Here is a 16,712-nt window from a genome sequence, read left to right as displayed (position 1 = left end):
TCTATTGAGGCATGTGCTGTCCTGTTCCTAGCCAACACCCCCTGCAGCGGTAGAACAGGCTCATTTCAAACCTGCACCATCCCGTTTCTGGCTTTTCTACAGACATGCTTCAAACCATATGGTCCAAGGTGTGCTGAATGAACACATTTGATCCTGATTCAGGAATAATATACCAGTGTGGATTGAAAGGACCAAAGTCCTGGCAAAGTCCAACTTCAAGTTTAAACGGGCCCATTGGCTGTGACCCAAATGGCACCCTAATCCCTAAATAGTGCACTAATTTTGACCAGGGCCCATAAGGCACTGGTTAAAAGTAGAGCATTATGTAGGGAATAGGGTGACATTTAGAACACAGATGCTGCTCGAAGCAGATGCCTCCAATCTCCTCTCTCCCTGCTCAGGACAGAGCCAACTGAATATGTTATGGGATGATTCTTGTAGGTCTCAGACAGCAAGTGCATTCTTAAGTACATTTACAGACAATACACATCATTCAATAAACTTTACTGTCTGCAAAACATTTGGGATACCATTAGCTGTGTCATCCATTGTAACATGCAGAAAGAAGTCAATGCACTTTTGCATTAAATAATTGCAATTAACATTATTTGGCAAAGCTTCCAGATTTTTCAGATAATGAAGAAGCCTCTACGTTTTAGCTGAAGCCTTTCCTGGTGTCCCTCAAACTATGACTGTTACACTTCAATGTTTCTCTCATTTTATTTAGGGTGAAGTCTCCAACACTAGTGGCTCTAAGCCAAAACCAACACTTCCCTTGTCAAGTTGGAACAGAAAAAGCCTTGGAGGCTCAACCAAAACCCCAAAATAGCAGTCAACGTTTGGCAGATGGTCGGAACAAGTGATTGCATCCCACAATTAAAAAGGTGGGGGAAAAAAGTGGCATGAGAAAAATAAATATTTATTCATGCCTGTCATAAAAGTATAATGAATCAATACAAAGCTTCATTGCAGATGAATCTCCAATTTAGCACACCTTTGTGAGCAGTCTAATTAGTAACAGGGTTTGAGTATAAATAATGGCTAAAGTGTTGATCTTCTTGCATAAGTCAAAAAAACAATACATAAAATGGAGAATCAAAAGGTCATGGTGGATGCTTCAGTTTGGCCATTTAAACCCTTGACCAATGACCACACATTCATATTACTGTCCACCAATCGGGATGAACAAGCCCAGTTTTACCCCTGGAGAAAACCTAGCAGTAGAGAGGAAGAGGCAAAGTGAGAGGTTTTATTCAGCCCAAAATCCAGCCATGAAAATAAGCCCACCAAGTTAGGAATCTTTGTATGAAGGTCAATGAGTGTCGAATTTGGTAAACACTTTTTTTTATTGATTATTTGCTACGTATGGCTTATTTTATCTAATAGAAGTTTCGTAATTGTTTTGGTTGTTACGAATAAACGGATACAAGTGGACATGGCATTTCGGCAACATTTCAGCCTGTTGTCAGTGATAGAGGACTCATCATGGATATAACCATTTTTAGCATGGAAATTGCAATTGAGGGCTTACACCATTTTAAAGTAGTAGTCAACTGGGTGGGGATTCCTATTAGTTGGGAGCAATCAGCCAATGAAGAAGATAAAAATGGACTACTTTAAAGATGGAGATGCCCAAGCTGTCACAGACGCTATTATGGCATAGATACAAAGACAAGTCTTATATCTCTATGGCATGTTGTTCACACACATATCTGCTCTCTCATATCTGCTCTCTCATTGCCTCGAATGGTCCCACCTCATCTCGCCTCCTCCGGCCTGCCTTCCATCTTTGAGGACATGTATTTCCATTGTTAGAGGGGTCACTTGACTATCTTGCCAATATTATAGACAATCTTTGCTAGCAGTCATTTTGGTCATCCATTTTTCTGTCCTTGCATGGGAAGAGCTGGTACTCCTATCAGCAAGGAAACATTTTCAGTTTAACCATCTGAGATGTCTAATACTGGGGTTTCAGTTTTGGTCTTCTACCCTCCGGAAAACTGCCAGGTAGTTCTTCCCTCCATTCCTCTGCACCTTCTTCCCCTCCTCTGTGCATGTTCCCAAGCGACTGATGATGACATCATCAACCTGCCAAACAAAGGGACAATTTTGAAGGGTCTGAAGAGTGCCACCCCAAAATTACCATGACTATTTTGCGGGCTTTAATAGTAAAATTACTATTTGTCGATTGTCTCATTTACCAGGTTTCCTAATCATAATATTTGTGACGGCTTAAAAATGGTATGATACTGGTAAGTATGTTGACAATGTTTTCCAAATTGGAAGGTAGGAAGATTGCTGGACATCACAAAAATCTAGTTCTGAACGTAAGGCTGGAGTTAAGCTTAGCAACTTTCACACAATTTTAGTTGCAAGTGACAATTACAAGAAAATTTGCTGATACAAGAATAAATGCAACAGCCAATCAAATTGAAGCTGCTTTTGTCATATCATTCCTCCATATGGTTTGAGAATTCTAAACTCACCCATTGTCATCTGCTGCATTACGTCATGATTTCACAAATCATTTGTTTCTCCAACCGTTTAATTATTGTATGATTGATTTAGACAAAATACTGGGTGTACAACTTAAATGCCAGCACTGTTTTATCAAACTAGCTACCTAATGTCGTGTCCACCTTGATCGCGGGTTTACTGTAGCACTGACAGCTGTGTTGTTGACATGACAACTGGGTCAGAGTTTCTGAACCTTCGAATGGATCGTGTTACAAAAGCATTTGCTTTGATTTGTTGTTGTACACAACTAGTTGCACAAAGTGGAAAAGTTGCAACTGGATACAAACAAGTTGCAAATGAGTTGCTGGGGGGGTGTTTCACAAAGCAATCAAGAAGCAATTCAGTTACAAGCAACCAGATTTGCATGAAAATTGCTTTGTGTAACTCCGGCCCAAGGAGTTTCACTTCTTTGTTACAATCAATTTCTCACTTGCTTATATGGGGTTCAAGGTTGGCTTCTCTATGACAAATATTATGACAAAGTATTACATAAGTAAAAACAGAATCGATATTAATTGTTGAGAAGGACTGTCTAAAATGTCGGTCATCGTACCAGTTCTGCATCGGGGACCCGTGTGAACAGCAGATGCTCACTGAAGTGTTTTACCATCCAGAGATGCACCTCCTCCACGTCTGTGTTGGTGTACACCAGACCCTGGGAAACACAAAACAAGAGTTAAACACAATGTCCTCATAATTAAAGTTTATACAGTGGGTGGGACTAATCCTGAATGCAGTTAAAACCGCATTCTAGCTGGTGTCTATTCCACAAGTTACCAGCGGCTAAATCGATGATGTTAAAATGCCTATTTACTCTGCTCCATCTGACTGCGCAATCCGCTGCCTCATCAGCCCAACTTGGCAATTTATACTTGATCTCCACCTTAAAAAGCATCTACACATTCTCACATTTCTTTTAGACAAACATTTCGTTTTTTAACAGCTCCGATTTGTATAAACCTTGCTGTCTGTCTCTGACATTTGCAACATTGTTACAATATTCAAATTCAATCTCCAGCTATCCTATAGTAATGAACGTGTCGGGACGAGACAGTCAGGCAGCGTTTCTCAGCCAGTTGAAATCATGAATAAGCTACACCATTTTGAATAAACTGCATCAAGTGCAGCTAGTTTGCAGTCTTTCCAACTTGAGTTTTAAGTGATTGTGTTAGCTGTGTTGTTGGCTAGCTCCCCTGAACAAGTGTCCCGACGAGTGAGCAAATATTCTATTCCAGCTGAAATCCATGCCTCATTAGCTCATTGTTATGGATGTATCCAAATAAATATCAATAGAAAAAAGCTTAAACAAATTCAAATGCAGCTACTTTGCTGTTATTCAGGCTGCACTTTTTGACGTGACTGTAAGTTAGCCATAGTTGGCTAGCTAGCAAGTAAGGGATAAGAACGTTGCCAGCCAGTATGGCAATGGGACATTTAGAACGAACGACTCGGTCGCGTCCATTGATACAGAACAAAAAGACTGAACGACTGGGTCGCATCTCTAGCAACCAAACCGATAGAACGAACGACCAGCCGGCTTGGGTAACAACCCTAGATTTGTGTCGGGACTACATCTTGTGGACGGATTAAATAGTAGGAATAAATTCATCAAAACAACATTTATGAAAATATGTAAATCATTATTTGAATATGTTGGTAACCCGTCATATAAAAGTGATAATACCCTCAAAGCCAGCGTTTGGAGGATAGATTGGCACGGTTTGCCGGCCCTCAAACTAATGTTTAGATGAGTCCACGTCCCACAATCTGTTACTCAATTCCCAATTAATGGGAAAAACAAGCACCATATAAGGCCAGGGTTTTTTTCTGCATAGAAAAGTCAAGGGCGGGCCGCTATTTGTTTAGTTTTTTCGGGCTGCCTAAGTACAAAAAATAAATACTTTTTTTAATGGTAAAAGTTTAGTGTAAACTTAAGACTACAACCAGATATAAAGTATGTAGAAAATATAATGTACCGAATATATTGTTAAATAAGAACTAACAATCACCTAAGTAAAAGCTAGACAGTCAGGGAGAATCTAAAATTCCCTATTTGATGCATTCAGAAGTAATTCTCGTAGTATTGGGTCCCCATTGATTTTGTTTGAAAGTTTGAGTCACTCAGATAGCACAAGAACAGTCATGCTAAATGTGTAAAACTGCCAGGAATTAGCTTAAAACAACAAAATTTAGTCTCTGAAGGTACTCATTTTAATCCGCGTCAAATCTTTATATTCATTTGGGGTTGAGGCATACAGCGGGATCATCAAAATTAAACCACGAGGTCTGCAAAAATCTGACAAATTTTGATTTTAGAGTGAACGGTCACTTTAAGCTCCTTTACAGTGCAGCCTGTGACTGACACACACAATCATCATACAAACTGACTTAGCTTTACTCTAAGTATCAATCTAGTTTGAGACAGAGAACAAATACTGGGTTGTATTCACTAGATAGCAAACGAACGGAAAAAAGTTAACCGAAACGGGGAGGGAGTACCTGAACTTGTCCAATAAACTCATTTCCGTTGCAAAACAGTGTGTACTAATGAATATGACCTTGGTTCCCCATTAACTTTCAACATTTTACATGAAAAGTGGAGCGGGTCGAGAGCTTCAAGTTCCTCTGTGTCCACATCAGTAAGAACCTAACATGATCCAAACACACCAGCACAGTCGTGAATACGACACGACAACATCCCTTCCCCCTCAGGAGGCTGAAAAGATTTGTCAGATCTTCAAAATGTTATACAGCTGCACCATTGAGAGCATCTTGAATGGCTTCATCACCACTTGGGTATGGCAACTGTTCGGCATCCAACCACAAGGTGCTACAGAGGGTAGGCGTACGGCCCAGTATATCACTGCAGTCGAACTCCCTGCCATCCAGGACCTCTATACCAGGCGGTGTCAGAAGAAGGCCCCAAAAACTGTCAAAGACTTCAGCCACCCAAGTCATGGACTGTTCTCTCTGCTACTGCATGGCAAGCGGTACCGGAGGACCAAGTCTGCGACCAAAAGGCTCCTGAACAGCTTCTACTCCCAAACCATAAGACTGCTGAACAGTTAATCAAATGGCTTCCTGGACTATTTACATTGACCCCCTTTATTATTTATTGCAATTTTTTTCTACACTGACTCTATGCACACTCACTTCACGCTACCCATGAACACACACATACTACACTGACTCGATGCACACTCACTTCACGCTACCCATGAACACACACATACTACACTGACTCGATGCACACTCACTTCACGCTACCCATGAACACACACATACTACACTGACTCGATGCACACTCACTTCACGCTACCCATGAGCACACACATACTACACTGACTATGCACACTCACTTCACGCTACCCATGAACACACATACTACACTGACACACCAACACACACACTACATAAGCTCACACACACACACATGCATATTGACCCCACACACACACTTTTCACATATGCTGCTGCTACTCTATTATATATCCTGATTGCCTAGTCACTTTTGCCCCTACCGACATGTACAGTACATACTGTATTACCTCAACTACCTCGTACCACTGCACATTGACTCGGTACTGATACTTGTTGTATATAGCCTCGTTATTGTTATTTTATTGTGCTACTATTTGTCTCACTTTCTAACTCTGCATTTTTGGGAACGGGCTCATAAGTAAGCATTTAACCAATAACATTTTCTTTGAAACATGCCTTAGTGTGGTGACCTTAAATACTTTGAAGAGCAAAGGTTTCTTTTTTTCCTCAAAAGGACAGAAATAACCCAACGCCAACATCAAGGTTTATAACCTGTGTCATTGTAGTTTACATTGGAGCATGGACAGATAGTATAATTAGAACAGGGCTTTCTTGGAAAACTAAGCGATGGCATAGATTTGCACAGAGCCCTCATGTTAGTTCAGTGATGTAGCGTTCAAGTTGAGGCCAGGAGGTAGGGAGCCATGGAGGCGGGGGAGGGTGTGATGGAGGTGTGTGAGTGTGTTCGGGGCGGATCGATGTTGTAGTCTAAATTGCCGTAGAGGAAATTCTCTAGACAGCTCTCCTCTCCACCCCCCCAGAGGAGATCAGTGTCTGGCATGGGCCCTGTGTCAGTGCTGCTGAGTGTAATGGTAGAGCCTACAGACGGACGCACGTGAGCACATTAAAATCCCACATGCACACACACAAGACTCCCATTGTTCTCCCAATCCTCAGTCTCTCCTCGCTGCCACAGTGAACCGACACCAGGAGCCCCACACAAATCTGACAGGTATGAAACATGGGGGGGGGGGATAGACAAATGAGCAGGATAGAGAGAAAGTGAGGGTTAAGTCAATTCCAGGCCATGTATGCAATGTAGCTAGTACTGTCCTCTCATATGTATCATATGTCTTGCTGTTGGAAAAGGGAACTGAAGAGCCATTGCTCAACCACCTACCTAAATCAAATGTTGACTTTGGGTGCCCCTGATGAACCCCCCTCCCATACGCTGTGCTCTGTCCTTACCCCTACTCTCAGTGTATAGGCTACGTCTTGACCTCTTTCTCCAACCAAGACTGCTCTTCTCTCAGGCTCTTCGCACTGCCAAAGCTGACGCTCTCTCCTCTGTTCTCCTCCTCCTAAATCCATCCACTGCCTTCAAAACCGTGAACTATCATATCCTCCTCTCCAGCGTCTCAGGCTCTGTCAGGTCCTCCTCTCCACCCTCTCAGGGCTGGGCGTCTCAGGCTCTGTACACACTTGGATTGCATCTTACCTGGCAGGCCGTTCCTTTCAGGTGCCGTGGAGAGGATCTGTGTCTGCATCACATACTCTCCCTACTGGTGTCCCCCAGGGCTCAGTCCTAGGCCGTCTCCTCTTCTCTCTCTACACCAAGTCACTCGGCTCTTTCATATCCTCACATGGTCTTTCTCCTATCATTGCTATGTGGATGACACTTAACTACTTTTCTCCTTCCCCCTTCTGACATCTCTGCGTGCCTAGCAGATATTTCAGCCTGGATGTCGGCCCACCACCTCAAGCTCAACAAGACGGAGCCTCTCTTCCGGGGAAGGCCTGCCCGCTCAAAGATCTCTCCACCACAGTTGACAACTCCAGTGTCACCCTCCCAGAGTGCAAAGAACCTTGGCGTGACACTGGACAACACCCTGTTGTTCTATGCAAACATCAAAGCAGTGACTCACTCCTGCAGGTTCAAGCTCTACACCATCCGTAGAGTACGACCCTCCCTCACACAGGAAAATCCAGGCACTTGTCATCTCCCGTCTGGACTACTGCAACTCGCGGTTGGCTGGGCTTCCCGCTTGCGCCATCAAACCCCTGCAACTTATCTGCTCCTCCACACACTCCAGTGGCTTCCACACGAAGCTCGCATCCACTACAAGACCATGGTGTGTGCCTACAGAGCAGCAAGAGGAACTGCCCCTACACCCCAACCAGAGAACTCCATTCTGCCACCTCTGGTCTCTCGGCCCTCACCCCTAGGGGAGGGAACTCCCGCTCAGCCCAGTCCAAGCTGTTCTCTATCCTGCCACCCCAATGGTGGAACCAGTTTCCCACTGAAGCTAGGACAACAGAGTCCCTACCCATCTTCTGAAAGCACCTGAAACCCTACCTCTTCAAACAGTATCTTAAATAATCCCCCTCCTCACCTCGACTACTTTGAGGAAAAGTGTACTTGCTATGCCTGTGTATATGTGGTTGTCCCAGCTATCTTAATATGTATGCACTAACTGTAAGTTGCTTTGGATAAGAGCATCTGCTAAATGACACATTTAAATGTAGGGGTCCTATGCTCTGTCCTTACCCCTACTCTCAGTGTGTAGGGGTACTATGCTCTGTCCTTACCCCTACTCTGGTGTGTAGGGGTACTATGCTCTGTCCTTACCCCTACTCTGGTGTGTATGGGTACTATGCTCTGTCCTTACCCCTACTCTGTGTGTATGGGTACTATGCTCTGTCCTTACCCCTACTCTGGTGTGTATGGGTACTATGCTCTGTCCTTACCCCTACTCTGGTGTGTATGGGTACTATGCTCTGTCCTTACACCTACTCTGTGTGTAGGGGTACTATGCTTTGTCCTTACACCTACTCTGTGTGCAGGGGTACTATGCTCTGTCCTTACACCTACTCTCAGTGTGTAGGGGTACTATGCTCTGTCCTTACCCCTACTCTCAGTGTGTAGGGGTACTATGCGCTGTCCTTACCCCTACTCTCTGTGTAGGGGTACTATGCGCTGTCCTTACCCCTACTCTCAGTGTGTAGGCGTACTCGGCCAACAGAGTGGGACTGATGATCCTCCACTTGTGCTTGGTCTTCTTGAAGTGCGGGTCAGGAAACAGGAAGAACATCTTACTGAGCTGAACAGAGAAATCAACAAAACAAAATGGTCACAATGCAAATAAGACCAGACAGACAGACCAGGCATCTCAAGTTCAACTGACCTCAGTGAAGAAGCAAAGATAAATTAAGTCCTCCAGCTTTTACTTTCTCTGGTACTACTCTCTGTTTGTGAAAACGAGGACTATGGTGCTAAATATTCTCTTGTATCAAACCAATGTATCAATGTGGCTATTATTCAAACCAGTCTATCAAGTTATTATAGAGTCAGCTCTCTGTAGTTCTCATAATATGTTTGTATCAGTTGTCAGGCAGCCCGGATTGTAAAGGTGGAAATTCCCTCTAAGGGATTTTTACTAAGATAAAGTCCCCCTCCCTTCACAAGATGTACACAACTATTAGTCTGGTTGCAATATTACAAACTGTTCCAGGTCAATATTTTTTACTCATTCAAATAAATAATGTAAAGACAGAAAAACGGGGGGATAATCACAGAGGACTGCCGTCGCCCCAGGGGGGTTGAGACGGCCCCGCTCTACACAAAATGGAAAAAAAACTACACTTTAATTAGTGCTCTGGCACAGTGTAAAAAAAACTGAGGGGAAACAAAGAGAGAAGACATATTGGGGAGTATAGCTCCATTTCTACCCACACGACATCATGCATGTGGGTGTGCAAATATCGCTCAGGGGCTCCCGTTTATGTGTGTACATATGACAGAGAGTGTGTGTGTGTCGGTCGGTCTGTGTTTTTCCAAAGCACTTAATCCTCTACACAGAATGGGCAGGTCTCAATGATGTCATTACAGCCAAGACGGTAAAAATAGTACCGTGGGGCTATTTCTTCCATAGATAAAATCTGCACAGTTTTCGCGTTCCTTTCAGTTGTCAGCCTCCGGGATCAACACATTTACTGTCTCCTACCTGATGTACTACTGTCTGCTATGTCTCACATCGTGTCAATGTGTCTATTCAAACCCAGCCAAGGAGCTATACTCCAACACAAGAAGTTGAAGGAAAATGTGACATTTTATCATTTCTTATTTACTTTTACATGTAATATTTTCACTTTTATTTTTTCACTAATCGGTGCTGCGATTTTAAATGTGCTTTACAAAGTTTGATTTAGGTTACTCAGTCCTGGTACTGGAGGTTCCACTATGTAGGCTAAGCTAGTGCTTGTTTTATCAAAGTCATTCTGATTAATTGGGTTGAATTGAAAGGATAAACCCTCCACTATTAGGCTGTAAAATACTGATTAGTGTATGCTCAGCTGATGTGACGCCTGGCATGTGGTCACTGGCACGGCTTCACCTTTGTTGAGAAATTCATTAGAGACTAAAATCTCTGAGTTGTGACATAAGGTTTGGAAATCATTAGCCATTGTTACTCTCTGGTACAGACATGAGAACTACGTTTCTGAACTTGTCATATTGATTGATACCTACTGCTGCTGATCAAACACTTCCTATTGTTGCCACTAGAGGGCTGTAAACTACCTAAAACAGACATGGGCATTTCAAGTTTAGAAATATTTATATTGTGGTTGATAGGAAGGACACTTTATTTAAAAATTACTATGCTGGATAGCTTCACAAACCCTCAATGCCCAATGGTCAGAAAGCTGTACAAAAGTGTAGCAAACACCATTTGAATTTGAGCATCTTTGCCAGGCATCAAAACATTTTGAAAACTTGCTAAAGGGATTAAGTGCAGTACTATTTAGAGGTGAGGTGTTTGACAGATGTGTCTACAAATAAATATTATTTGTGTTATGTGGCTGACAACCCCAGATGGTCTCTGGCTACGTCATTTATTTAAAGTGTATTTTACAAACAAATTTGTCACAGTACACTTCACAGAGAAAAAAAAGGGAAAAATATGACAGAAAAGGGGAGGGAACGGTTAAGTACCTGTCCCTTGGAGAAGAAGTTGGGCAGGTACTTCATGGCGTTGCTCCGTAAGCAGGCGATGTTCTGGTAGCTGCCCGTCTCTGCTGCACGCAGGGAGCGGATACGGTCCTGGACATAATCAGACACTTTGACACGGATCTCCAGGCCCAGAATCAGTTGCTTTGGAAAGAGCGGGGATAACTCCACTGAGACAGAGAGGAGGTAGGTTATTAATCTGACCTGGGAACAGGTGGACAAAAAAGAGTTGCAAGAACCACTAAAACAGTCTATTATGATAATGATGGCTGTGGAAAAAGAGAGGATACTGAATGTTGAAAAGTCATACTCCGATTCGCACAGCATGCAGTATCGCCAGGCCTGAGACCAAAAGGCTCCTGAACAACTTCTACCCCCAAGCCACAAGACTGCTTGACAGTTGATAAAATGGCTACCCTTACCATTTGCAATGACTCTCTTGCACCGGCTCTATGCACTCACACATACTACATTGACATTCCAACACACACAAGCAAATTAACACCATACACATTCACACGCTGCTACTACTGTTTATTATCTATCCCGATTGCCTAGTTACTTTTACTCCAACTTACATGTACATATTACCTCAATTACCTAGTACCCCTTCACATTGACTCGTACCAGTACTCCTTGTATATAGTCTCGTTATTTATTGTGTTACCGTTTCCTTTTTTGCACATTATTCATATTTTTTAACTCTGCATTGTTGGGGAAAGTTCTCATAAGTAAGCATTTCACAGTAATGTCTACACCTGCTGTATTTGGTGCATGTGACACATACGATTAGATTGCTTTCCCTGCATTAATCTCTATAGGTTATTTTCTCTGTATATTCAATACAAAGGCATAATCATTTGAACTTTTTTATATCTGCAGCAAAGAAAGACATAAAAAAGCTCCAAATGGCTCTAAACGGGGCTGCCAGATTAGCTCTTCATTGCTCTAAACGGGGCTGCCAGATTAGCTCTTCATTGCTCTAAACGGGGCTGCCAGATTAGCTCTTCATTGCTCTAAACGGGGCTGCCAGATTAGCTCTTCATTGCTCTAAACGGGGCTGCCAGATTAGCTCTTCATTGCTCTAAACGGGGCTGCCAGATTAGCTCTTCATTGCTCTAAACGGGGCTGCCAGATTAGCTCTTCATTGCTCTAAACGGGGCTGCCAGATTAGCTCTTCATTGCTCTAAACGGGGCTGCCAGATTAGCTCTTCATTGCTCTAAACAGGGCTGCCAGATTAGCTCTTCATTGCTCTAAACGGGGCTGCCAGATTAGCTCTTCATTGCTCTAAACGGGGCTGCCAGATTAGCTCTTCATTGCTCTAAACGGGGCTGCCAGATTAGCTCTTCATTGCTCTAAACAGGGCTGCCAGATTAGCTCTTCATTGCTCTAACCGTATATTATCCAAATGCATCAGAATCTCTCATGGCTTCACGTTGAAAACAAATTACTATCCAGTCTTATGATTTTCTTCAGGAATGTTATATTTTCAGGCCAGGTAGTACATACTAGCAACATGCATAACCACTAAACCACAGGTAAATTCAGGGCATCTAAAACAACCCAGGGACAAATCACCTTAAATCTACAGTTTTATATAAAGTCATAGCTGAATGGAACTCTTTACCAATCCATATTTCTCAGGGAAAAAGTAAATCCACCTTCAGGAAAAAATCTAAACATTAATGTGATAGACCATATGACTGGACAGGAAATAGAAAGAACATCTAATGTGATAGACCATATGACTGGACAGGAAATAGAAAGAACATCTAATGTGATAGACCATATGACTGGACAGGAAATAGAAAGAACATCTAATGTGATAGACCATATGACTGGACAGGAAATAGAAAGAACATCTAATGTGATAGACCATATGACTGGACAGGAAATAGAAAGAACATCTAATGTGATAGACCATATGACTGGACAGGAAATAGAAAGAACATCTAATGTGATACACCCTATGACTGGACAGGAAATAGAAAGAACATCTAATGTGATACACCCTATGACTGGACAGGAAACAGAAAGAACATCTAATGTGATACACCATATGACTGGACAGGAAATAGAAAGAACATCTAATGTGATAGACCATATGACTGGACAGGAAATAGAAAGCATCAACTGAATGTTAAATGTGTTTCCTGTCAGGTATTTTAATTGTCTGTATTGTCTACTTGTTAAATGTTTGTAAAGTATTTTTTTTTAATTTCACCTTTATTTAACCAGGTAAGCAAGTTGAGAACAAGTTCTCATTTACAACTGTGACCTGGCCAAGATAAAGCAAAGCAGTGTGACAAAAACAACAGAGTTACACATAGAATAAACAAACATACAGCCAATAACACAACAGAAAAATCTGTATACAGTGTGTGCAAATGAAGTAAGGAGGTAAGGCAATAAATTGGCGATAGTTTGTAAAGTCTTCATTTGTAATTGTTCCTAATGTCTTATTAATTGGTGTTGGACCCCAGGAAGATTAGCTAATGTTACGGCGTTAGCTAATAGGGATCCTAATAAAAATTCACAGAGAAAATACTATACAATATGATATTTTCAGCTAATCCAGGAATATAGACATATACTGTACACTCAGTGGCCAATTTATTAGGTACAACCATCTAGTACCATGTCGGACTACCCTTTTCCTCCAGAACAGACTGAATTCTTTCGGGGAAATGGATATGTTGCTCAATTGGTATCAAGGGACCTTACGTGTGCCAGGCAAAAACATTCCCGCACTATTACACCACAGTCACCAGCCCGTACCGTTGACACCAGGCAGGATGGGGCCATGGACTCATGCTGCTTACTCCAAATCCTGACTCTGCTATCAGCATGACACAACAGGAACCGGGATTCGTCAGACTAGGCAATGTTTTTTCACTCCTCAATTCAAATCAAACTTAATTTGTCACATGCGCCGAATACAACAAGTGTAGACTTTACCATGAAATACTTACTTACAAGCCCTTAATTGTCCATTGTTGGTGATCACGTGCCCACTGAGGTTGCTTCTTCTTGTTTTTAGGTGATAGGAGTGGATTTCGGTGTGGTCGTCTGCTGCAATAGCCCATCCGTGACAAAGACCAACAAGTTGTGATTTCCGAGATGCCATTCTGCACACCACTGTTGTACTGCACCATGTTTGTGGCCCGCCTGTTAGTGTGCACGATTCTTGCCATTCTCCTTCGACCCACAGGACGTCCGCTGACTGGATTTTATTTGTTTGTCACACCATTCTTGGTAAACCCTAGACACTGTTGTGCGTGAAAGGCCCATGAGGCCAGCCATTTCTGAGATACTGGAACCGGCGCGCCTGGCATCGACGATCATACCACCCTCAAAGTCGCTTAGGTCAGTCTTTTTGCCTTTCTAATGTTCAAGCGAACAGTAACTGAATGCCCCAATGCCTGTTTTATATAACAAGCCAAGGCCATGTGACTCACTGTCTATAGGATCCAGCCATTTTCGTGAACTGGTTACTGAGTGTACAATGAAAGAACCTTCCAAGCCAAATCTCTTGACCATGTTCTAAGTCAACAGCACCCTCAGATGGAACAACCAAAAACAACACCTAAAAAGGACCATCTCACTCACATAATTTCAGTGTAGGGCAGACAGTCCCCCGTCAACAATTGATGGTTGAGTATTTTTGTTAGTAAGCATGAGAATGATAAAGACTGGAGTTAGGGTAACAAGGGTGAGGAAATATCATGGATTAGAAGATCATCCCATACCTAGAAGTCCCCCATATCCACAGCCGATGTCTGCAAACTCCACTTGTGCAGCCTTTTGGGTCGACTGGTGGTCGCTGAAGAACTCCGGGTACAGCTGGGACCAGTCCATGTCCTCTGGACAGACAGGGCTGAGAGGTCATGGTGAAATAGGTAAAAGTGTGTATGAAATCAACATACCTCAGCAAATGTTGACCAGCACGAGGTGAAACAGATGTAAATGACATCAGCAACATTGACTTCTAATCCAATGCAGTACTTTCTTTATGTTTACAAAAAGTAGCCTTTAATACCAGCTTCCTGACATAAAAGCAAGCTAGCTTGCAGATTAGGAAAAGCCTTTATTCCATTTACATGTTCGTAATGTGTCTTTTGCAATGATTTATATATACACAATTGGACTTGTGTAGCCAGAATGTTGTATAAACTGTCATTTGAACTTAATCTGCTGGTTGTCCACTTGGTTGGTCTTTATGCCGTTGGAAACTTTGGAAAAAATAACCACAGAAAGATTTTATTAAACAGACTTTTCGCTTAGTAATGTGTGAGCTTGTGTTAAGTGATAAACAAACCATAAGCCACGCGTTTTGTAAAGTCGTTTTAATGATACTTACTTTCCTATGGATATTTTGAAAAGGTTCAAATGAGTTTATTCAACATTGTGACTTGTAAAATTACTGTTCCGTCGTCTGGCATCTAAACAAGCGACGCAAACTCCACACGGAAGCATAGAGGCGTAAAAGCAACCTAGTTTAGAGAACGTTTTGCGTTTGACAATGTATTGCTATATAAAGCTGTGGGGTGAAATGAATTAAAGCATACAGTAAGTAGTACATCGACTAGAAGCTTGGGCAACATGCGTTAGCTAACAGTTAGCTTGCTAAACCTTTTACCAAACGGAATGACGAGTGACTCACTATTCAAACGTGTGGTCTGCCATTGGATTCGAGTGGGCTCGCTGCCTGTAATATCGCTTCTGGGGCATCGACACGCTCATTTTGTTTTTAATTGAAGTATTTAGTGATAAGATTGAAATGTACCAACGACGCATGTACTTCGCTCTAACGGTGTTCGTTTTCGGTCGCTTCCTTTTTACGTCACCAGATGACGATCACAAGTTCTGGATTCTAATTGGTTGTGGTGCTACAAACCATCCAACGCGTCTATAGCTAATAAATATGGATCCACTGCTGAATTGTATAAATTCAAATGTTTACATTATGTTTCTCACTTCAATGAAAGAGAACTGTTGCATACCAGTTTATTTGCACCGGGACACATCTATTTGGACATTATTCTATTTTACCTGTTCAATATTAAGGATTCCTTAAGGATATGCTGTTTCTGTTTTCGATCTGTCTTAATAGTCACAGTGGGTACAACATCTCCAATGCACTTCCTTATAAGCTGCAATATCTAACTTTTGGGTGACCCAACCAAATTCACATTTGTTTTGTGTGCTATTTCTATGCTTTCCGTTCTTAAGTTTCATTTTGGCATATTTTACTTTTGTACATGTACTGACTATCTCTGAAACTCACTTAGATAATACCTTTCATGATACAGTAGTAGCAATACATAGTTTCAACATCTTCAGAAGAGAAATGGATGCCAATGGTGGAGGTGTCTCCATTTATGTTCAGAGTCATATTCCTGTAAAGCTTAGAGAGGATCTGATGTTAAATGCTGTTGAAGTAACATGGCTACAAGTTCACCTGCCTCACTTAAAGCCTATTATTGTGGGAAGCTGCTATAGACCCCCAAGTGCTAAAAGTCAGTATCTGGATAATATGTGTGAAATGCTTGATAATATATGTGATATCAAAAGAGAGGTATATTTTCTGGGTGACCTAAATACTGACTGGCTTTCATCAAGATGCCCACCTGGTTCAGGTTATCAGTCAATCTACCAGGGTATTTACAAACAGCACAGGTATGAAATCATCCACATGTATTGATCACATCATTACTAATGCTACAGATATCTACTCTAAAGCAGTATCCAAATCCACCGGATGTAGTGATAATATATCAGCCATATCTAGAAAAAACTAAGTTCCAAAGGATGGGCTTAATATAGTGAATAAGAAGTCATACAATACGTTTTGTAGTGATTCCTATGTTGAAGATGTAAAGCATATTTGCTGGTCTGTGATGTGTAAGGAGGACCAACCAGACG

At 42.0% G+C, this 16,712-nt stretch overlaps 1 protein-coding gene across 2 annotated transcripts; it reads right to left on the bottom strand.

Annotated features, from left to right (window-relative positions):
• Window positions 1-487: 487 nt before the first annotated feature.
• mettl1 (methyltransferase like 1) lies at window positions 488-15,644 on the bottom strand. 2 transcript variants are annotated; one of them, XM_021610083.2, is made up of 6 exons: window positions 15,451-15,643; window positions 14,537-14,664; window positions 10,772-10,956; window positions 8,766-8,879; window positions 3,071-3,172; window positions 488-2,088 (listed from the first exon to the last, which is right to left on the bottom strand). In XM_021610083.2, the coding sequence occupies exons 1-6, from the start codon at window positions 15,582-15,584 to the stop codon at window positions 1,972-1,974; spliced, it is 780 nt and encodes a 259-aa protein (XP_021465758.1). In that variant the 5' UTR covers window positions 15,585-15,643; the 3' UTR covers window positions 488-1,971. The 2 variants fall into 2 exon arrangements, with proteins under 2 accessions (XP_021465758.1, XP_021465759.1); XM_021610084.2 differs by lacking the exon at window positions 8,766-8,879 and having other exon boundaries at window positions 15,451-15,644.
• Window positions 15,645-16,712: the final 1,068 nt, after the last annotated feature.

The sequence above is a fragment of the Oncorhynchus mykiss genome, chromosome 7, assembly GCF_013265735.2.
Source record: "Oncorhynchus mykiss isolate Arlee chromosome 7, USDA_OmykA_1.1, whole genome shotgun sequence".
Taxonomy (NCBI): Eukaryota; Metazoa; Chordata; class Actinopteri; order Salmoniformes; family Salmonidae; genus Oncorhynchus; species Oncorhynchus mykiss.
Note: the sequence above shows the minus strand (reverse complement) of the source record. Positions and strands in the feature narration are given on the sequence as shown.

What these genes read in the sequence shown, in the direction of transcription:
- mettl1 (XM_021610083.2), bottom strand. Translation starts at nt 15,584, where the DNA reads ATGCGTCGTTGGTACATTTCAATCTTATCACTAAATACTTCAATTAAA. An exon ending in TGGATATGGGGGACTTCTAG is followed by an intron (nt 10,957 to 14,536) that starts GTATGGGATGAT and finishes TCTCTGTCTCAG; the next exon opens with TGGAGTTATCCCCGCTCTTT. An exon ending in ACTTCTTCTCCAAGGGACAG is followed by an intron (nt 8,880 to 10,771) that starts GTACTTAACCGT and finishes TTCTCTGTTCAG; the next exon opens with CTCAGTAAGATGTTCTTCCT.